The sequence below is a fragment of the Xiphophorus maculatus genome, chromosome 20 (assembly GCF_002775205.1).
Source record: "Xiphophorus maculatus strain JP 163 A chromosome 20, X_maculatus-5.0-male, whole genome shotgun sequence".
NCBI classification, from domain to species: Eukaryota; Metazoa; Chordata; class Actinopteri; order Cyprinodontiformes; family Poeciliidae; genus Xiphophorus; species Xiphophorus maculatus.
Window position 1 is genome coordinate 11,822,311 of NC_036462.1, and position 23,837 is coordinate 11,846,147.

At 37.5% G+C, this 23,837-nt stretch overlaps 1 protein-coding gene across 5 annotated transcripts in view; it reads right to left on the reverse strand.

Moving 5' to 3' along the window:
• Positions 1-23,837, reverse strand: part of tox2 (TOX high mobility group box family member 2) — a 123,068-nt gene that overhangs the window by 28,111 nt on the left and 71,120 nt on the right. For all 5 annotated transcript variants that reach the window (XM_023325588.1, XM_023325585.1, XM_023325590.1 and 2 more), the window contains exons 3-4: positions 21,174-21,233; positions 5,340-5,627 (exon numbers count right to left, since the gene is read on the reverse strand). In XM_023325588.1, coding sequence (XP_023181356.1) covers positions 5,340-5,627; positions 21,174-21,233 — 348 coding nt within the window. The remainder of the gene's footprint in view (positions 1-5,339; positions 5,628-21,173; positions 21,234-23,837) is intronic.

Here is a 23,837-nt window from a genome sequence, read left to right on the forward strand (position 1 = left end):
AAACAAGTCTGTAATGCTTAGTTTGTACCACTTGGTAAAAAATTGCCTAGCTATAGAAACCCATCACACTGCAATCGGTTCTTAAATTAGCAGTAACTCCTTCTTCTGAGCAAGTATGTGATGACTTTAGAAATTAATAACCAACTCTGAGGAACTGCCTGATTCAACATTACATGCAGTGGGAATTCAACATCACAAGCCTATCTTTGCTGATGGTAATATATAACATAACATTTTCTTAGGAAACCATGGCAATTAAAATTGTACTTTGTCCAACTCTACAAAATTTAACTGAGTTTGGTGCCGGCCTGATTTATTTAACATATAGTGCTCTTGATTGATGATTGTGTTTTGCAAATTTAACTGAACTGATGCCAACACATCTGAAACAGACCAACATAAAACCATATTTCAGTTAAACATCCCCATTAGCCCTTCAGCAGACATAATCTTGTCTGGGATTCTGTCTGCTATTGTCTAATGACTTTGCTTCCGGAGGCAACAGATGATTGGTTGGTGCTTCAGTGCAGTCTGCCACTATCTAGATAGTGAATCACAAATAAGTGGACAAAAGCATCAGTGTGGGTGAATTTGAAGAATCCAACAGAGTGATCTGAAAGACAGATAACAACCTGTTGTTTTTAAGTTCTTCTAAGGGAAGCTATTTGTCTCCACACAGATTATTTACCTCTATATCAGAGAAGGCTCAAATATGGTTAGTTAAAAGTACCTCACTTTCAGCTTACTAAACTTAACAGGACTAACATATTCAATCAAACCACACAATAAAATTAAAAAGAAAGTATGGAGAAAAAGAATAAAAATGTCTTAAGAAAAAGTCTTTTGCTCCCCAGTAAATGACTACTCAATGTGTAGCTTTAGTTGTGCTAGGTTTTCTTTTAACTGTTTTCAATGTCTTTTTTTATTTAAGGAGTGGTTTTCACAGAGCTAAAAACCAGTCCCTAAAATAATGTTATAAAATGAATCATCCATCCATCAATTCATCCTTGACAAGCTTAGAAATGTTTCAGAATCATCTTGCAGCTCTAAAATTCCTGTTTTACTTCTGTCAATATGGTTTATCTTTGCCATGTTTTTGTAAATGCATCGAAACTAATGGGAACAAATTGTGTCTTTGTATCAGTCTGCCAGTAACAAAGCACCCAAAAAAATAACCAATCAAGCAAAGCCACTTATCAATTCTTACCAAAAGCCCTGTGATTATGATCAACCACTGCAAAATGCTACTTTGTCTGAATCCTTGGGTTTATACAATCAGACTATTTATTAAATGTTTATATTGTTGCACTTGTATTGGAGTACTTTCAAATATCTGCATACTACAATCCAAATGGAGCCACATTTAGAAAAAAAAACAGCAGCTTTCAGCTTTTCGTTGAGATCGAATAACCTCATTTCACTCAACTGAATTATCTGTAAAATATCTAATAATGAAATCCAGGAGGTACAGAAAATTGGAGCTATATGCTCATTTTGAATAAGAGTTACCTTTTTTTATTCTTCTTTACAATTTGTACTTGCTTTTCTAGCCACAATCTCAACCACCCCCACCCAATCCCACCGTGTCACCCCCAACCTCTCCTCTCCTCATCTAACTCTATTGCACTCTTTTCATTGCCCAGCTCACGTATTGAATCTGCTTGATGAAAACAGATCTCACTGCAGCACCACAATAGAATGGCTGATGCAGGAAAGATGAACCCTAATGGATTTTTTTTTTTCAATGTGCTCAAGATTGAATATAAGGCCTGACCTCCAGATGTAGTGGATCCATTTCAACGGCAGAGATATTGTTTATAGTGAAGACAAAGAAATGTATAAATAAACATACTTGGACACTCGCATAAAAGTACAATGTCAACACAAGAAGCAGATATTTTGCATGGTGTACTTTTATGCAACCTAAACAGGCAAAAAAAATTTGAATTAACCAACACTATTTATCCGCCCATGTCAAGTGAGGAATTCATAATGATACCATCTCATGTTTGAACTGCAGAGTTTGCTTAATTACTCTGTTCAACAGAGTGTGACAAGGTGAGGCACCAATTTAATAGACACTCGGTTCTCAGCACAAATGAAACTCCGCTACGGTTTGGTAGTTTTTGCCAGACAGAGTATTTGATTTAGAGAGAGTTTGCTTTATATGCTCCTTTTTTCAGGGTTAAGTTGAAGCAGGGCACTAAAAGGATCGCTATGCCTCTTTTAGAGAAAGTTGAAATGAAGAGATTTTTTTTAAGTTTACTTTATGAATGCATAAAAATGTTTTATACATATATACTGTATATATATATATATATATATATATATATATATATATATATATATATATATATATATATATATATATATATATATATATATATATATATATATATATGGAGAGTATAGAAGCCTCCACACATAATAATGGTGCCCCCTCTATATGTCACCTTGGGGATGATATGTGATATGTGTTACTTTTCTGAAGTCAGTTTGCAAGTAGGATACTTCCCAAATTTCAGACGACAAACTGAACGGTGCTCTGTGAGATGTACTCTGAAGCTTTTTGAGAATGTTTTTTTTTTCACCAACCTTGGTTCACAAATCTCTGAGCAATTTGCCAACCATCTCCATCTATACTGTGATTAAATTACATACAGGATCTCTGTCAAATAATTTAGGGCTGAAACGATTCCTCGGGTGATTCGAGTACCTCGATTTTTAAAATTCCTCAGGGAAAATTTATCTGCCTCAAAGCTTCATTAAATTATATTTTATTATTTAGCGCACCATGTTCCAGCCGGGTTATTACTTGCGTTGCACAGCGCTCTCACTTCCGCCTAAGTTGTTGATGAAAGCTAAGTGTTAGCAGCATAAGGTCCAATTTTCAAGTTCGGCCTGGGAGGATTTTAATGATCGGTGATGTCCGGGTCTTTGTCGTTTTTCGGGGGACCAATAAGCATCCTTAAAATGACTGGCACGATGCCTGGAGTACGGTAGTCTTTTCTCCTCCCGAAGCTGCTGCCTGGTGGCGGTTCAGAGCGAACAGTGAGGAAGAGCGTTGAAGGTGTATTTAAACAGGTGAGCAGAAAGACTGAACACTGCGGGCGGCTGTGCATTAGGTAATTAACCTAAGCGTAGTTTTACGGACGAACCGGAAATTTTATTTAATATCATCCCAGTCTCAACAAATGGGTGGTGAAGCGCATCATGGCGGCACGTAGTTGGTAGACGTTTCTGTGTGTGACAAACAAAGGTGTCAAATCCCGTCGCTAACATAAACACAAAAGCTATAAATGACACATTAAGGTGAGAGTTCATCTATTAAATTGACTGAAGATGAATGCATAAACAAAAAGCTGGAGTGTAGACATTTTTTAGTATTTGTGAGTCTGCCTCTTTATTATTAAATTGAATATAATTTCAGATTTTTGTAAACCTTTCTTCAGGTGAACTTAGAAAGGGCCAAATGAAAATATAAATATACTGTTTTCTTTCATCCTAACAATTACCGTATGTGCTGCTTTGCTTTAGTTTCGTACTTGCAAATCTAAAAATGTACACTGTTTAGAAGAGTAACGTGGCACTTTCAGAACCTAATTTAAACTGGGCAAAGCATTCAGTCTTGTCTCCAAAAATAATCTTTATATGATCCAGGGTTATCAAAACAGTACTCACAAGAAATAACCCTTGCAATTGGAGATTATTTGTTCAAATTTCTGTTCGATATGTTGTGCTCGCTGCACATTTGGAATCTCATGCATTTTTATTGTTTAGCCGTCTGTATTCAGCGCCATAAAAACCTGATGCGTGGTTCTTTCTAGCACAAACAAACACACACTGATGGTGGAGTGAAAGACTGGCCAATCAAGCAACGTCTCCTCAGTAAAGGTCATGACCAAAATGTGAAATGAATATAAAGATAGATGACAAGTGAAGCTAATACATCAGGGGAATATTCCTGCAATATATATAATGCATAAGATGTTTGCATTTGAGATCTTTATCAAGATCTATTTCAACTGCTGTTTACCCCTCTCCCCTCTGTTTGTGATGAACATGATACATCACACTTGACCTTGATATGCATCTGTGTATGTCTACAGTATACTGTATAAAACAGATACTCTTATCTGCTTCATAAACTTACAAAACACTCTGGGAATCTCTGATAATTGTAATGATAAAAACCAATGAGAAACAGCTATTATCCAAAATGCTTAGAGGAATTTATAAAAATTACGAAAAAGGCACAGCTGGCAGAAACTATTTCTGTGCCAGTTTATGATATTTCTGTCATTATCCAGTAAATTACAAGGGCATGCATTCCTTTACCTTAAGACTCCACATAAGAGGAATATATTTTTTTTATGTTAACATGGTTTACCATGTAATTTGTTTGGGATCTCAGTGCTGCAATCAATAAAAAACATCAATGCCTTCTGCTTCCAAATGGATGTATTCAGATCTGACACTGTCAAACTTAAGAGGAACAATTTTTAGTCAAACTCTTACCTATTTGCTGCACAGTGACAAACAAAAGAATAATCTGAATAACTTGAACTTCAAATTCACCTTCAAATTCAACCATAAATCACATATTTAATGCTGCAATATAGGAATAAAGACAAGACAGCAGCATGTGCCTTTACATTTCATACTTAAACCTTCTACAGATTGTTGTACTGCTCTGATAGAAACCTGCTTCTTGCAGCAGTTCCCACAAAAGCAATTACGGTTTTGAGATGCTAATTTGCAGACGAGCATTTTTGTGTGTGTGTGTTTGGAGCTGAGGGAGTAATCAGCATGTATTCATGTTTGAAGGCTTGACAGATTGACCGATGCATGCCGTCGAGGCAGATATGATGCTGATGGATTTACCCACAATCCTTTTCTCCATGCATTACAGCTGACAAGGCAGCCCCTGAACAATCATCTGTTCCCTCCACTTGGCCTACGTCTACTTGTCTTGAAAATTACATTAACGTTTTTGGAACATGATCTGTTTCACTATAGAAATCATTCATCAACATCAATATCATTCACACATTAATCATTACAAAACTTCACATGTTTTTGTTTGCTTTTAAATGTTGAAGGTGCTGGTGTTCTGTGAACTTCATATTACAAAGAATAAAGTAAATGTACTTTAAATTTACTTTATTCTAAAGTAAATTTGCTTTTTACAAATAAAAGTTAATGAAATTAAAAATTTGAGGGTTTTTTTTAAATTATTAAATAGGCTCAAACATCTGTAGGTAATACTCTTATTCAGCTTTGCACTGGATCCTACCAAAGCCCACTATTGGATGCAAAATCAAGGCAGTTTTACTCACCGAGGGCATTTGACTGGAGACAAGGTGGCCGTCCTGTGCCAACATGTTCGACATCATGAGTGTTGGCAGCTCAGTGTACGAGTATGGGTTGATGAGCCCATTGTGTGGCAACGAATGACAGAGGTAGCCCGTAGAGTCATGCTCCATCAGGTGAAGAAGAGGTGGCTCGGGGTGGTTGGGTGGAGTGATTGGTGGGATCTCATAGTCTTCGTCCCCAGTCCCGTTTCCACTTGAGCTGCCGCCTCCCCCGCCTCCTCCCCCGCCGCTGCCCGTCTGGCCTGTGTAGCTCTGATAGGATGGATAAACATAGCAAGAAATAGAAGGAGAAAACAATCATGTGATCAAATAGAGTCATACAAAACTTAAGAGAAGATTTCAAATTTTCTAAAGCAAGAGATGGTCATCTGAAACATTTGATGGCTATCCCTATAACAGAAAAATATGCCACATGGTAAAAAGTGGAGAATAAGTTTTTAACCAAATGTGGTGTAGTTGTTTCAAAGAGAGAAAAGACAACAAATATATATCCTTAAGACATATATTGTGATACATCAAGTACCGTAATACTAAATTATTTTAATTTACAAATTTAATTTAGTGTTTTGTTTCTTGAAAAAAAAAAAAGAAATAAAACAAATCTTTTCAACCAAACATCAAACATCTAATTTTAGATGCAAACATGGAGCGCCTGACCTTGGTGATAAAGAAAACCAATGCATGTGTTAGCTGCTGCTCAAACACTATAAGTCCAATCAGATCGGAGTCCTGCACAGAGCAGGAAGAAAAGAAAAATAGCAGGGAAATTCAACGGGGAATGAAAAGCAATTTTGTCTGAGACGATCCAACTTGACTCCCATTGTAATGACTGAGTCAAATTAATCATCACAAATAATATTCTGGTGTCAGCCATTCAAGGGGTTTTTAATAGAATTTTTATGATTCATGTCTAGCGGTATACATCAAACAGTCAGTTCTGCAACATTTCTGAAATCAATTCAATATCATCTTTGTGTAGGCTGTCATCCTCGGCAGCAGAGTGGTCATTTATCTCTCAAACAGATACTTTTGGAAAATAAGGACCATGAAGAGATAGGAAAAGGAGAGAGGATACAGGGTACATTTTTTCTTGTTTCGCTCAATATTGTTTCAGAATGAATGGGGGAAAAACATATTTTTTGGCAAGTAGCATAAAAAATTTTAAAACTGCAAAGAGGCTTCCTGGTTAGAATAAGGAAAGGGTAAAGTATAAACACATTCATGCATACCAGAAATGCAAACGGAACTGAGTCCTAATTTATCCTGTTTTGTTCTCTGTCTTTTTTGCATTTTGCATTCTGATATTCATTCCATGTACAGTACCAAGACAAAGTATTTTTTTTCTGAGTTGGCAGTATGTCACACTTTCAGATCATCTGAGTAAATGCAAGTTCAGTTTTCAAATGAAAATTCTATATTTTTAAGTGGAAAAATCTCCCTAAACTCACCCATCCCTATTCTACAGATCTCAGTTTAGTGTTTGTGAAATTAAAGTCAGCTTCCCAGAGAGTGCTTTTAATCGCAGGCAATAAATAATTGAATTCCAGTTAAACAAATATGCAGAGAATTTTGTTTTTACCCAAATGTTTCATAACACACACAAATAAAAAACATCAAGAATTTATTGTTCTTCCCTTAATCTGATTTACTTGGTCCTAAAATAGACTGAAAGCAAGCTTCTATAAATTTACTGGACTGCCCTTTAAAGACAGATGTGTCTGTAAACCTTTGGGAATGCTGTTATTGTGTGGCCTAATGGACAAGAAAACAAACATTTCCTGAGATTCAATTCCCCTCATAATTGTTGGAAGGAAACTAAATTGTCTGCTGTAAACACTGTTTATATTGTGTGAATTGACTCCCTCGTGTGTGTCCCCCTTTTAGCCATCGTTTACTCATATGTTCGCTGTGTGAGAGCACCAGGTAATCTAAAGGAAAATCATGTTGAGTCATCACAAAGCATGTTCATCAAACTGTTGTTTTTCCCTCATCCTTTATCAATAAATGGCAGAGGTCTGGAACGATATTTTCAGTGGGTCTCTTGTCTGCTGCATTTCATTGTGCAAACAGGACGAGGAGTGTTGATGTGTCATGTGTTACATCGCTGTGACGGTTCATCTAGTGCCCTTGATGATAAAATGTAAATACCAAGGACATTCCCAGTTGGATTGTGGCAAGATAAATTATTCATTATGCCACTGTTCAGAATGAAATTGCAAGCACAAAACTACATGTACAGCTTGTTTGTGTATACTTTAGTCTTCTTTAAAAGTCAAATCCACACAAAGGCAATTCAAATAGTGTGTCACATGGCATGTTTTTGGAAACAAATGTTTTTCTTTCTTTTGATATTCCTCAGAGTTTAATTATAAAGCAAACACTTTGTCTAAAAGCGTCACTACACAGATTTTAATCCAACACAGAAACATCTTTTATTAACCTCATCTGCTCCTTGCAAGACACTATAGGGAACATTGTTTCCAACGCACAGTATGCTGTCTGCACAGCGAGAGAAACACAATCTGCAACGATTTAATTAAGACACAGATCTCTCGACTGTAAGTGTTGCATACCAGCACACCTTTCATTTCGAGAGAAACAGATGAATAGACAGTTGGTCTGGGACTGAGAGAGGAAAAAAACATTGATTGGGGAGCTTTCCAGCTTGTCTTTTACTTGGCACAGATCTCCAACTCCCTCTGTAACACTGCCTGAGTACTCAAGGCCTTCTGGAGATGATATTGACTGTGGCTAATGGCTCATTATCTCTATATTCTTCTTATTATTAGATTATTGTTGTGGTGCCTGTAGAAATCAGGATTTAGGACATCATCCAGTTCATATTAAATTGTATATCCATTAAAAAAATGTTCCACTGTCAAATATAATTAATTTGCATGATAAAAAGATGAATGCCTTTTTATGGAAGTAAGAAACATAATCTTGGTCTGCTGTTGTTGCATTGTGAACTGTAAATATGAGGCAATAAACCAGTCTGACGGAAGACAAAATGATCAGTCATTTAAATCTCTTTTCTTCACTTTTGGGGGATTTCGATAATAAAAAAATAACTTGCCAAGATAGTACAGTAAAGCAGATTGCAATGAGTGACCTAGGTTTTTACCTTTGCAAAAGTAGTTAATGACTAGAGTCGTTGCTAGCCATTAGGGTGCACTAACCACAAATGCTTAGGGCACCCAGAACTTCTTCAAATTAAGTAGCACATTATTTTACATTAATGGAATTTAACGCTGCTCAAAATAAATCATTTTTGAAGCAGAACAGATATGACAGGATGAATGAAAGATAATTTCTCATGTTGCTTTTGTACTTCTCATTTTTCATGTTTTTCATTTTATCAGCAGAGTTAATTTTCTGAGCCCTCCTTCCATATGTTTGCAGTGTTGTCTATGTGGCTCATGGCACAAAACTATGACCTGTATCTAAAACCTGTAAAAAAAGGGGTTTCATTCATTAATGGCACTCTTCTTTATACTCTTTCATAAAGGCCAGATTAGTGGAATTTAGACAATTAGCTCTCCTGTTAATATGTCATCCCACTTGAATACGACTCCTTTAGAGATACCGTGGGCTCCTCTAATACTCTTCTCCTTTAGGCTGTCGATTTAGGTGGACACCAATGTTTTTGTAGACTTGCAATTGTGGCAGACTCTTCAAATTATTTTGTGAAGGATTGAGAAGTGATTTGTTGAGATGTCCAAAGCTGCTTTATCACCTAATCCTGCCTTAAAATTTTCCACAACATTAGATGTGGCCTATCTGGAGATTTTATGTTCTGTAGACTTCACAATATGGTTTATTCACTAATGTTCCCTAAAAACCTTTATTGGGGTATACTGCAACTGTACATATAGTGAAAATAGATGACACAAAGGTGAACTCTATTCATTAATGAATGGATGGGGAATAGCTTTACAGACATTTATTTGGGGATACCAGAGTAACTACACCCCTTTTTTCATATTTATATTTTTTAAACATCTTTGAAAACAATGCATTACTTTGTATTGCACTAAAATGTCAAAACTTGGTACAATGTCGACAAGGTTTAAGGGGTATGAATTCTTCTGTAACACAATGTATTTTAACTCAAGATTGGAACACTGAATGTTTTTATATAGTGGAAAATGAGTCAGCAAAAGAGTTTAAGAGCTCCATATTCACACCTGGTTCTTATTTTCTACAGAGAAAAAGAGCTTAGAGTCGTCCCAGGGGTAGAAAAGACAACTAGAAGGAATATGATGACAGATCTGTCTTACAACTAATGTGCACTTATCTGCCTATTGGAGTGCTTTGTCACACTGGTGATTTATGCCAGAAATCTCTCCCTCACAACACCACCATTTCCATCACCTTCGACACCCTTCGTTCCAACACTTTTCCATTTCCACTATGCAGCCCTCTGCACTCAGAGTAAAGACCTGTTATCTCATCTTCCCATGTGATTGTAAAGAAAACTGTTGATTTATGTTTGGAATGATTTATAAAAGCTTTCATCATTTTTATTCATTTCATTCATTCTTCTCAAGCAAGACTACAGTTTACATTTGTGAATTATCCTGTTTACAACAGATCTTGCTTGCAAGACAAATAGTTGTTGTCTGACGACAAAGATCTTCAAATTTAAACAGCATGAGCTCTTTGCGTTTTGTTTTTGTTACTCCTTTTCTTCATCATCTCTCTCCTTATCTATCCATCTCTTCTGTCCATCATCTCAGGCTTAATTAAAGCCATAGCTCTTCCTCTATTACAATACCAAGTTAGAGGGTATCAACACACCATAGAGCCCAACAAATGGGAGGGGGAGAATGCCGAGGATCCAGTTGCAGCCATCCTACACCTCAATTTTTTCCTCTTCTCTCAGCTGGCCTAACACTGGCCAGTTTTTTCCCCTTTAAATCCAAACCAGTTTTGGTCCATGCGCAGCATCTAGCCTGACCCCGATTACCCAACTGTCACCATACCTTCCTGTCAACAAATCTCACTCTCAAATAGCCAAATTGTATTATTTATCTGTCACTATTTTGCGGTTTGAAAAAAAGAGCACTGGTGAAAGGGATGTCCTGTGAAAATGTGGATTGGGAAAGAGAAAGGTGAAACAGAAAGGGAGATAGGTTGGTGGCATGTACTCATTCAAGAACATAAAGCCCAGCGGGAGTGAAAATATGGAGGGAATAGAGTGTGTAATTGCTGTCAAAAGCTGAAAATGGCCTCATTCACCCCCAGATACTGAGCTGATTACTAACTAATAATCATTAACTAAAACCAGCCTTTATAATTGCATGTACCTCCCTACCCCACCTTTCCTTTCATGTTTCCTTTCCTCGTTCTCCCCTGTGTATCCTATTCCCAGTACTCGTCTCACTTGTCAGTCGGGGTCAAGAGGTCATCTCCATCTGATCGCGTGTCAGAACAGATTACAATCAGAGCTTTTGTGCGATGTCATATTTCATTATGCATTTGACTCATCTCCCAGGTCCAAGGGTCAGTGTGATTTGATTGGATGACAGAAATGATATAATTTGTGTTTAACCCTAGGCTGTACGAGGTTCTGAGTGGTGTACTAATGCATTTTGCAAAGACAGGGCAGGCCCTCTCCACGAGCGACTAATTTGAAGTGGCACACCGTAGAGTTGAAGGAGAGCCAGAGCTGTTGCACAACATGCCGAGGTTATAAGGGAGGCTTTATCAAATAATAAACACAACCTCCCTCTTACTCCCTGCTTCACGCATGCTTTCTCTCTAAATCTGCAAGTTGATGCAAGTGACTAAATATTAGCTGCCTTCACTGACAAAACTCTTCCTTTTATTCCTATTTTTTTTCTTTTTACTCCACTTGGGTATATTGAAAATATGTCATAGGCTCTCTTTGCTCTTTTTGTCTTTTCGTTTGCCTCTCCTCCACCCCCTCTCGCCAGTCGCACTTAATTCTGTCAGCTGCAACAACTGCACTGCTATCACGTTTTTAGAGCAAGATTAGGCTCTCCACCAAACTGATGTAAAAGTTTGTATGGACATTTAATGAGGCAGCGTGTCAACAGACAAGATTTCAGATTGTCGTGGTTGTGAGGACATGCAGATGCAGCGATATCAGTGACAATCATGATCTCCTCCAATGTGGTTGGGGGAGAAAGGTAAAAACATGGGTGCTCAGGTTTCCCAATAGTGATCCAGAGTCAGAGTGATGCCAATGCTGATACTGCTGAGTATGGTGGAGGAAGAGGAGGAGGAGGAGGAGGAGGAGGGGGTGAGCAGAGAGAGAGAGAGGAGAAGAGAGATCAGAAAATAAGGGGGGAGTGGGGGAAAGAGACATATCCAACATTTCAAATGAGGACCATAATCAAACTTATTGCCTGACAGGGTGAATCTAGAATTACAGTGTTGCTTTGGCAAAAATAGAGTATTGTTTCTCCTCTGTCTCTTCCTGTTGGGAGCAACCATGCCTTGTTAATGGGGGGAAGCCTTTTAAACCTTGCTCAATGCCTGTTCTGCAATGCTAAATAGCAGCTACTGATATTGCTGATTTATGAGTTGACAGAAGTACAACAAGGCCAACAAACAGCAGCTGGTAAGCTCGACTGCACAGTTGTCGTCTGTCCGTGCCCCCCGTTAGAAATTACCATTAGTGTGTGGACAATTGTGCCACTGTGTGTGAATGACAAAAGTAATTATTGTTATAAGAAGAAGTAAATGGACAAAAACAGCAGAATAAAGAGTGGTGGATGAGTACCGACTGACTGTCACAATGTTCAAAATGACAAAGGGAGTGCTGATGGCGCAGTCATCCAAACAAACATGCATTATTCTAGTAATTGTTAGGATCCTGTCACCCTCAAATAACACTGCTGATAACTCTAGCCCAGGAGAAAAAGGGTGTAAAAGAGCTTGTGGATGGAGAAAGTGGATCCAGTCTGTGCATTTATGGTGAATGTGTCTTTGTGCAATTACTTCTCAATGTTTTCGCTCTCATACCTACTTTTCTCAAATAAAATCCAGTTTTAAGATAGTGCATCCTGTCTGTGCATCGGGGTGTATGGGCGTGTGTGTGTGTGTGTGTGTGTGTGTGCGTGTTATGCGTGTGTGTGCGTGTGTGCGTGTGTGTGTGTGTGGCTGTGATGTCAGCTCTTCTTGTGTGCCTGCTTCAGAGTCAATGAGGCTGTGTATCAGTGGCTGGCACAGCTGGTGGGAGCAGGAGACTAACATCTGGACCCTCGCACTCCTGGTGCCATTGTTAATAAGAGGCTGGTTGTGAGTGGAGGGGAACGGAGGAGACAGCTCTCGAGTGTCAATGAACATCCCTGTCTCTTACTGGTTCTGTGCTGCAACTTGCACTTCATGTGTCACAATAAAGGTTCCACACTGAGCTCGGAACAGAGATGTGGAACATTTATATCTGGATAAAGGTGTTTTTATTTTTATTTTGCAAACCATGCAGTGACATTCATTAGGTCATTTAGGAATTTATGTTGACAAATTTATTTAAAGATCTCTAGCATTTTTTCCAATATAATTTTTGTTTTGCTTTTGGTTTTAGTAACATTTAGTACTGAAACAGTTGGTGCAGATTTGTATGATAATTGTATAATAACAAACAAACTTTTCCAACTTGCAAAATCACCTGATGCTATCTGAATAGGTGGAAATAAGTTTAAATACTTGCTCAAGTAACAGCAATTGAAATGTTTTGGGTCTGTATGATAAAAGAAATGTGTTATGATAATCTCAGGCCATTCGAGTTGTAATCTTCCAATCAGGTGTGAGATGGCATGTTTTTTTTATTCTTGTAACAGTGTGCACAAAAATGCTACAAAATCAAATCCTTATTATAATTTTGCTCTGTATATTTTTACCAGACAGAACTAACAAATTTCTTTGTTATTAGATGATTTATTGCATTTTTTTGAACATTTTAATATTAATGCATGAGAAGGAGTGTATTAAAAGATGGAACATCATATTTTTTCTATCCAGAGTTCAGATACTAAACAAAGGTTCTCTACCACCATATTCTTTTTAACGTACATACAGATATACAGTCACTTGAGGAAGTATTCACACCTCTTTGTAGTGAAGCCTCTAGAAAGTCTGGTGCAATCAATTACCTTGAGAAGTCACATGTTTAGTGAAATGTGTGTAATCTAAGTATCACATGATCTGTCAGTATTTATACAACTGTTTTGAAAGGCCCCAGAGGCTCCAACACACTCGCTAGCCAAACAATACCATGACGACCAAGGAAACCTCCAAACAAGTCAGAGACAAAGTTATTTAAAAGTACAAATGGGGAAATGTGTAAATACACTGGAATGGCCCAGTCAAAGCCTAGACCTCAATCCAATTTAGAATCTGTGGTTAGACTTGAAGATTGCTGTTCAGCAACTGAAACCATTTAACTTGAAGGAGGTGAAACAATTTTGCCTTGAGAAATGGACAAAATCTCAGTGTCAAGACATGACAAGATCATAGAAACTCATCCAAAGTGGCTTGCAGCTGTAATTGCTGCAAAAAGTGGTTCTACACTGTACTGAATTAGAGGGGTGGACAGTTATGCACACCAACGGTTTCTGTTATTTCATCCTATGTGTTGTTTGCTTTACAATAGAAAGAAAATTAAATGTTCAAAGTTGTAGGCATATTCTGTAAGTGAAGACTAAAATAATCCATTTTATGAACATCAAACAAGTGGGTATAGGGGCTATATAAAATGCACTATGTACATGTACTTCTCTTTTTGCAAATGAAAATAACTGAAGATTTGCCTTACTTCCCCTGTTGCATTTAAGCTAGAAGCAAGTCTAAGACAGTTATTGTTTAACTCTGATATTTCAGCATTTAATTGTTCAATCTTTTCATTGTATTCACACTAATTAAACTTTGATATAGATAATTAAATTCAAAATCTGCACACCATTGCTGTCATCATTAAAAGATGGAACATCATAATGTGTTAGCACTCTCATTCAAAGAAAACCCCCATGCCAATGTTGGCTGTCTTGGAAACATGCGAGCATGTGGTACTTTAACTAAGGTGTAGAATTAAATAGATGTCTAACTCCTATGAGGTACATCACACCTCACCTTCTCTACATGGTGGGCTGCTTTAATACCAAGTTCTAAATATTTTTTTAATGTGTAAAACAGTACAATTCATTGGCTCCAAGCCCCAACACCTCTGCTTCATGCTGTTCAACTATTTTATTAGGGGAATTTATATAACCTAATTTGAATTGGATCAAAACTGAGAAAATAAATCAACATGAATTGTTAAGTCTGTGTAGTTTTCACACCTTAAAAATACTGCATTAAAATTAAATAAACATTGTGTGGCCGAGTGTAATGCTCTAATACCCTCTAGGTTGTTTTTTCCACAGCAATTAAGGAAAAACTATTCAAGACAAACTAGGAGGGTTTGCTTTTCCAAAGAAATTGAAACCATCTGATGCAGTGAATTTGCTCAATATAACGTGTGCAGTATATTTTATCTCTTTTATGAAACTCTGGCATTCCGTCTGGAAAAGAGTGAAAGGTTGGTCTCTCGTCAGTTTATGGAAAGGGTCAAAAAGCTTCCACAAACACATTAAGGGGCCATTAGTTTTATCTGTTCACCTCAGGCAACAAGGGGTAGAGACGGCAAAGCTAACCTTACACAAATATACATACCTACATTTATTTACACACTGCTCTATTGGGGGAGTGTTCCAATAAGGGCACTTTTAAACAGGGTAGAAGCATTTAAGATGAAGAGTTTCCAAATGGCTGTTAAAATGCAACGGTGGAAAGAGCTTTCCATCATTCTGCTGCTGCGACAAATATGCTAGCACATCTTTTTGCTTTGTCTCTGCTCAACGCTTCGTCAGCGAACAGGCTATAGAAATATTCTGGCAGGCTGCTCTTTGTTTTCATTTTCACAAAAGATGTAGTGCGGGAGTGAAAGAAGGCGGAAAGAGGGGGGAGCGAGGTAACGGAGGAGGAAGGTAAAGGGATGTTGATGGAGGTTGGAGGAACATGTAGGAAAATAAATGGAAGGATTAAAGTGAGGGGGGAAGATTGTGAACAGAGGTTAAAGGGAGGTGTGGAAGAAAGGATGGAGGATGACTGAAAGTTTGGAGTGACGAATATGAAGAGGGCAAGTGGAAGGGAATAGGGGTGGAGTTTACCATTCCAGTACCTCCTATAATGTAAAACACCACAAGGAAGCTGTAAATCAGACTAATGTGACTAAGCTGTAATTCAGACCAGCAGGGCCATGGCGTGAGCGCAGGGACCCTCGAACGGCAGGAGTTTACAAAATGCCAGCGCTCTGCTTTAATCAGCGTAACAGTCAAAAGATACTGTCTCCTCCAATCAGCTGGCTTCCTGTCAGTCACACCCGACTAAACCTGACCAATCAGGCTTCATCGAGCTCCCAAACCTGCTAGCTGAACTTTGGGCCGTGGCCAAACGAGAGAATTACTCATCCAAACAGGAAAGGTGGAATGGCTCTTTAATTCAGAGCACAGAGGGAGGAGGTGATAGATTTGTCAAAAGGTTAAACATAAAAGACTCTGAGATCATGTTCTACAACAGCTCATCAAAAACATATGAGAGATGAGAGATGCCAGGGAGTGCAGGACATAATTAAATTCATAAAAACAGAATTTCAAGAAGGTGGGCACATGAACAATGTGATATATCGGTTCAAATCTGCTAGCAAGAGGTTTCACACTACTAAATCTGTCAGTAATGGCAAGATGAACAGAATCAGTAGCCCAGTCTTTCAGCTTGAGTCAGAAATCTAATTATAATCAGGTGTTTACTTCATTTTAAAAAACAAAACTTTCCACCAATTGTTCTATTTCTCTCACAAGCTGTAAAAACCCTTTTCAGATGGAATTACAACTCACAAGTGCCATAATCTTTTCTTCAAACGACTTCCAAAAAATGTCCAGATGAAGCACAAATATTGTTTTTAAAATTGGTGGATAGAAAATGCCTCATCATACGGACCTTTTATCATTTTATGCAAAGGGATAGAAGAGCAATGCATTATCTCAGAAGTGAGAGAAAAATGTAAATGTACTCCACTTTGTCACTTCTCATCCAGCGGGCTGCTTTAACTGAGCAATCCATAATATTTCAGTTTTGATGATCATAAAATGGCCACGGCCCAATGATCCTGCGGAGCTGGATTTGACTCTGGAAGTGTTGTAGTATGACTGTATTGACTGGGCTGCACGCACTCACACACCCACCACAAACACACTGTGCATGTTAAAACCACATGCAGCGTCTTGGCAGCAAAGACACTAAGCAGCAGCCAATCAATAAAACCTTGTTACGCTAATTGCGAGATCATAATCTCCGTTTCTACTTCTGCTGAATATCCAAACAGTCACTCCATTAGTCGAATTATTCCCCTGTGCAGTTTCTCCGTCTCTACCATCCCCCCACCCCATCTCCTGGTTTCCACCATTCGTTTCTCCCTCTTTTTTTTGTGGCATATTTCTCTCAAACAGCAGTTCTGCTAAATTAATTCATAAGTCAGGGAGAACGACATCAAAAGAGAGCATTGTCAAGGTAAAGTGCTGATGAAGTTTCTTTTGCTGCACTGTGGAGGTATGAGAAGGCATCTCCACAGTGCACATCTTTGATCGTAGCGATGTGTGCTATTCTGCTTAAAACCAGCAGCAGGAATTTATATTGCTGTCAAAAAGTGTTTGCTCCCTTACAAATGTATTTGCTTTGTTGTCACACTTAAATGTTTCACATCATCAAACAAGTTTTATAATCAGACAAAGATAACCTGAGCAAATATATTTCTTTCTTTTTTTTTTTTTTTTGGTTTAAAGGGGAACTTGTTTGCATTTGATGTTTGTCGTGCTGCACAATCCATGTGTGCTTGAACTTAGGGTCACAGACAAAAAGCTAAGCATTTTCTGCTGAATTTTCTGTTAGCGTGAAATTCATAGTTCCATCAGTTATGAAAATGCAAAGCAGCCCCACATCATCACACTACTGCTATCACCACGTTTGACTGTAGGTGTAATTTTTGTGTCCCAAAATGTTACTTCTATAACTTTTAAGAAGCCTCACAATGAACCCACAGATTTTTTTGCTCTGTTTCTTACTGTTAAATCATGAACCCTAACCTTAATTGAGGCAAGTGAGACGTGAAACAACTTATATGTTGCTCTAGGTTCTTTTGTGAATTACTGGATGAGGTGTCAATAGACACCTCACCTCATCATAGACAAGTTTACCACTGTTCCAAATTTCTCCATTTGTGGTTAATGTATTTCAAAATGGTTCTCTTGAGCCTGAAAGCAATAGAAATGGCTTTGTAATATTTTCCAGAGAGATGGATGTTAAAGAATTTGCTTGTCATGCATTGTGGAATTTAAGTGTCTTCTTCATTCTGAGTCTGGCAGTAAAGTGTGCACAGGAAAAATCAGCTTTATTAACCCAGATTGTCTGTGTCTAGTACTAAAAATTTCTTGACAATCTGATCAAAAGAGCGAAAATATATGAAATCTGTAAGGTATTGATCTATTTTCTGTTGTTTTAATGTCATCATAACAGAGGAAATTGGCACTAGACCTTCTAATCGCTGGTTACTAGCTTTGCAATGCTGCTTCGGCTGGTTAGTCAGTTACCACAGGGGCAGACAAAGAGCTTGTTGATGCCAAGAACAGGGTTCGCGGTCTTGTCATTGAATCAGTAACACTTTGTCACTCTAATAAGGCAGGGGCGGTGGGGGGGTTAGAAAATGAAACAATACAGAGGACTACAGAGTCATAGAACGACGCTCATGGGAACATCGATATGACAATAGCACTGACCCCATTTTCCTGTTACTCATCAGCAGATCATACCCATCTAAGCGTTATTTCATGTGGTTTCTTCAGCAAATTCACCCAACAGCACCAAGCTTATAACCTATATCAAGTCATTTTATGTATAGAAAGAGCTATATAACAGGTGAGTGACATTAAAGAGAACAATTGCATGTAGCAACCTAAGCTAGATACAGACAGACAAGCACTTTCATAAAGTTTCAGAGCAGAACCACTGACCCAAATACATTTAAATGCAATGGGCGGTATGAGAAAGAAATGGAGATATAGAGAGGGAAGAAGCCAAAGAGGGGGAGTCAGAAATGATGGTGGAAAAAAAGATACAAAAAAGTAAAGAGAGATAATAAAGCAGTGAGCAGAGAAAAATCAGCTTTAGGCAATATGATTTGTTTTCATTCAAGAATGAATATATTGAGAATAATGTGGCAACAGTGTGGATTTGTTAAAAAAAATCCACTTTGAAATAAAAATCAGCCCCGCAGCATTTGTGTCTCTTTGTCTCCAACACCAAAAGTACATTTTATCTCAAAACTAGCTAAAAAATATGAGCATATACTTCTTAATATATTTTTGATTTGGCAAACCCCCAGGCATTTAAAAATGATAACCTGACCTAATATACTTTTCAATCAACTTGAAAGGTTTGTATTAAGAGAAACAGACACCAATCACATCAGTCATATGGCTGCCCTGTCCTTCATTTAATATAAGATATGAAAGCGTTTTAATTTGCATTGTGGTGGGTGAAGACACTGTGAAGACATTTTTTTCTCTAATTGAAACTTAATCATCAGGCATTCTGTTCAACATACAAGTACATTTTTTGTACCATTACTGAACAATTACTTAAGGTGACCACATTTTTTATTTATTTTTACATAATTATCTCAAAAATTCTTTGCAGTGGGGTGAAGCAAACACAGAGTGGATTACCCAGTGACATAAGCAAGCTTTGGAAATTATTTAGGTCTCTATAATAATTCCCTGGCCACCATACAAGATTTAGATATTTATTTCACTTTCTAATTCAGATTATATTAAAGATATTGTGGTGACTCTAACTTGTGAAGGCATACGAGTGCAAAAGAAGGGTGGGCTCCTCCAAAATAAAATTAGCTTTGGGCTTTGCACTATTAAGTTTTTCTCTTTCATGACGATTTCCAGAATATTCATTTGTGTTTTTACTCCTTCTTGCATTATTTGACAATTCAAAGTAAAGCTTTTTGACATAAGTGTCATGAAAATATGTTGCAAAGCATAACATTGCAGACATGCTGTGGCACATTCTGGTTTAAGGACAGAAACTAGTTGAACACTACTCTATTCTCTTACACCACAGCAAATTGAATATTTACAAGTAACTGTACAAGAAATATATTTTTTTTTTTATTTTTTCAACAAAATTTACAGAATAACAGCACTGAGTAGTAGTTGTGGAATTTGGATTTGTTAGTTCTCTGTCACTTTCAGTATGCAAATAAACATTCCTAGGGTTTTTATTTTGTTCGAAAAGTTTAAACTACTTTGGTAACATCATTATAGCAAAGAAGGAGGAGCTCAGTGATTATTTTTGTATTTTCCTGGGTTTTGTTGTAAGAGATTGTGCATCCACCCTTAAGGCCTCCCTGATTTGAGCTGTCAGACGGAAGAAGAGGCTAAACTTGGTGAAGCAGAGAAAAGAGCAAGGCACATGTCAAATACGAGAAGATCTTGAGTAAACAAAGTATAACACGGACCAAAACAAAATCGTCTTTCATCCCATCACAGCCTTTCCTGTTGTTTCACTCTCCGTCTTTTTCTCTCTTGCCACTATAAACATTAAATGGCAGTTTTCCCAAATGTTCTATTCGGGCCATTCCACATTATTAATAAAAAGCTACTTTTAATCAGGTAATCAGGAATCTAATGAGATGAAATATAATGGGTGGTAAGCGGTAACTTTTTCATGCTTTCGTAGAAAAGTCAGTCATCTACTTGGAAAGGGCCAAAAATAAATGAAAATCATTTTAGCAGACACATGTTCTTAAAGTCATGAAAGTGAATTCATAGTCAGAAAACCAGACAGAATTAGCATTGTTGTATGTCACTCTGAGTTGCGAGCCAAACAAAAGCATTCAGACATTCACAAAAATTGAAGAAGCATAACAGAAACACAACCACTGTGGTCTACAGGTTGACTTCTAATAATTGCAATTGACAGGGACAAATTCTCTGCTTCCCTGTGTTTGTCAGATGGGCTTACTCCCAAACTCCACAAATCCTCCTGTCCAAACACAACCATATGGTTTCCCAGCTGTTCATGACCAGCTGTGCTACAGTATTTCTGGAAATGTTGCCACGTCCTGTTGCACTCCCCCTCCATTCCAACTCACTAAATCTCCTGCAATGAGGCCAGAACAATTTCCATGCTGGCTTGTGAATCAAAGTAAAAAATAGGGTCAGGATAATTGAAAGACAGGAAAAATAGAGAATTTACATTATTATATTTTTTCTTAGTAAGAACTCTGTGAAAGTTCCTTTTGTTTGAAAAGCAGTGATGAGTATGAAGCAATAAAATATATGCATTTATCTAAATGTTTACATTCTTCAAAATCATATGTATTGATGTGTTTCAACCAAAATTTTGGCTACTCCTTGCTTCATTTGACCTATGACATGAGATAAGTTAAAATTCTTAGGAGCATTAGTTACATGTTTATAATATGAGAGCCAGACAATAAATGTTATTCCCCACCTACTTACTAATTGGTGAAGATGGACCATCTTTTACTTGACACCATGTTGTGTTTTTTCCAACATGTTCTTAAAGGTACCTAAATATTTATCTAAAAACTTCATCTTACTATGAAGTTGTGGGGTTTTTTTAACCACAAGATGATCCAAAATAGGAAATTTGTTCAAATTGATTATCAGGTTAAGTAGGAGTAAAGCAATATAAACTCACGTGGTTTGGAGGGAGGAACTCGTGGTTGTTTTCATTCATGTACATGTTTTCACCATCAAACTGAAAGAGAAAGAAAAAAATTGTTCAAGAACATAAATTTCAGTCAGTCACTGGAAATACTAAACACTGTAACACCACAGCCTAATGTCTGCAAGTCCTCAGCTTATAGACCCCAATGCTCTGGTGGATGTCAATAATTACAGTTCATTAGAGCCATGTATAATTAGGCCCTGCCAACGCTTGTGTAACTCACACTCTTCGTCTCTGCTTGCCCACAGCTTGAGTGTGTGCATTTCTGCATAAATACTCGCACACCTAACTGCTGTGATTCCCAGGGTGTCACAAGGCAACAAAGGGCCAGTGGAGTGATAATCACAACAGTGAAAGCTCAACGCTCACTGCTGCAGCATGTCGAGTCAGTGAGTCAGAAACTCGGTCACCTATTCTTGTAAGGGAGTTCCATATTAAATCATGCAAATTTATGGTGTGCTTCTTTTGCTGCCATATTAGCATTTAGCAGATATAAGTATCCCTACATGCTTATTGACAATTAAACTAGTAAGAAGTAAAGATTGTATTTTTTACATCCAGCATCATATTTGCACCATCATTGCTACTATATGGACTTCCGGATATGCACTACCTCAGCCGCAGACTCTGCAGACTCATAGAGTGACTTATGGGCAATGCTTATGTAAAGTATGTAAATAGCATTTGACAAGAAGGTCAGTCAGGTCGTTGACCCATATACTGATGGTTTGTGATACCAGGCAGTCTGCTAGAACTTCTGGGAACCTTCTTTTCCTTTTAGACAAATGTTTAAAATAATCTCTGAACAGTAGGAGGGCGGGTTATTTTTTCCTAAAATTCTGCATTTGTAACATAGTACTGCAAATGTATTAAATTTAAACCAAACATAAGTAAAATATTCCAATGCATATTAGTTGTACACTACACAAAGTGTAGTGTACAACTAATATGCAGAGTGGTTTAGATAAAACATATTTATGTGTTAGAATCAGAAGCAAAACATCTACAGCTGTCTCCCTAAAGAACCGCAGTAAGAAGTGGTTATGTAAAGTATTGACTCAGGAGGCTGCTAAATGCAAATACCCACCACAACTTTCATCAATTTATTAAAAAACGTGAAACCCACATATTGTTTTATCCCACACTATAATTATGCACTACTTTATGTTGGCCTTACGCATAAAATGTCTTAAAATAATCTGACAATCTAAGAATAATCCCAAAATTCACTGTATGTATTCATTAAGGATGGAAACTGTTAAATTATTCAGCTTGTGACCATAATTATAATACATGAAATTAATCAATTTATCCAATCCATGACACAGATGATAGCTAGGCACAAACTGTTGCTTCTGCCAGCCATTCCAAACAGCTACCCAGCTGATGAGATGCCATGCAGACTCAAAGAGGTGAGAAATGTCAGAGAAAAAAAGACAGTGTAGTTGTCTATTTCAAATCTTAGCGATTCCAAACTTAGGAATCCTATAATAGATGACAATCTGAGAAAGGCAATAATATATTCTTAATGGTGAACTATTATTTAAGTGGGAGGTGAAGTAGGTAAAGACAGTGCAGGTATAAGGGGGGATGAGGAGGGAGAGAACAAATAATAGAGTTAGCAGAGATCATGAATAAGAGAAACCAAGGAGGGGAGGAAAACGGCTGTAACAGCAGCAGTGACGATAGAGCCTATGGTTGTTCGAGCTGTAGAGTGATTAACACTGGGGTCAGAGCCAGAGACCGCAGCTTGAAAGAAACAGCCATTTAAACGCACACACACGCACACACACGTTTGGAGACCTTTTCTGCCTCTCCTTCTGATACTGTTTGGTTGTAGCCCTTTATGAGAAAACAAAACACACCTCAAGACAGCTTGTAGAGGCTGAGATGAATGGTGTTACTGCAGGGTAAAATAACTGGATAGATATGTGCCTTCAGAAAGACATTTGTCAAGTTTTGTGCATGGACAGAAAACACAGGAAGGAAATCTTTTATGTACAATTACCTTCATGTAATAAATGAACATGCAAAAATTTTCATGGGTAAAATATGATTTTTTTCTGCATTGTCTTCATTTCTTAATTTGTCTTGCATTTTTATGTCTACTTTGAAAATGACACAATCCCAACAGCTTCAGTAAAAATGGCAATTACTGTTAAAATGATGCATTTCAAAGCACAACAATGTCATTCAACCTCTGATGGAGCTATTACTCTGAGGGGAGTGATTTCTCTTTAACAGCACTATTAGTTACTAGAAAGACTAATCATTGTATTCTTCTATGGGAATGAAAATTACTGTCTTTATGACTCCTGGCAAATGATTTTACATAATGTCCTAATCTGAAAAATATGTTGGTGTCTTAGAAAAGGTTATTTTCACACCTGTGAACCAGATCTCGATTGGCAAAATAGGCTAAGCATGAAGCAATTAAACAGGGTGTCAAAGTTTAATCTGGTTTGCAGCGGTGCTTCTGCAGCACAAAGGGAGGGAGTCACAGAGGAGAAGACTAGTTAGAATAACAAACAGCTTTTACATCAAGTGGAAAGGTAAAAATTATTATTTTCTGCCTATATGTGGTTCAAAAAAGGTTCAATTAATCTAAATGTTCTTTGCACATGCTGTGAAGGG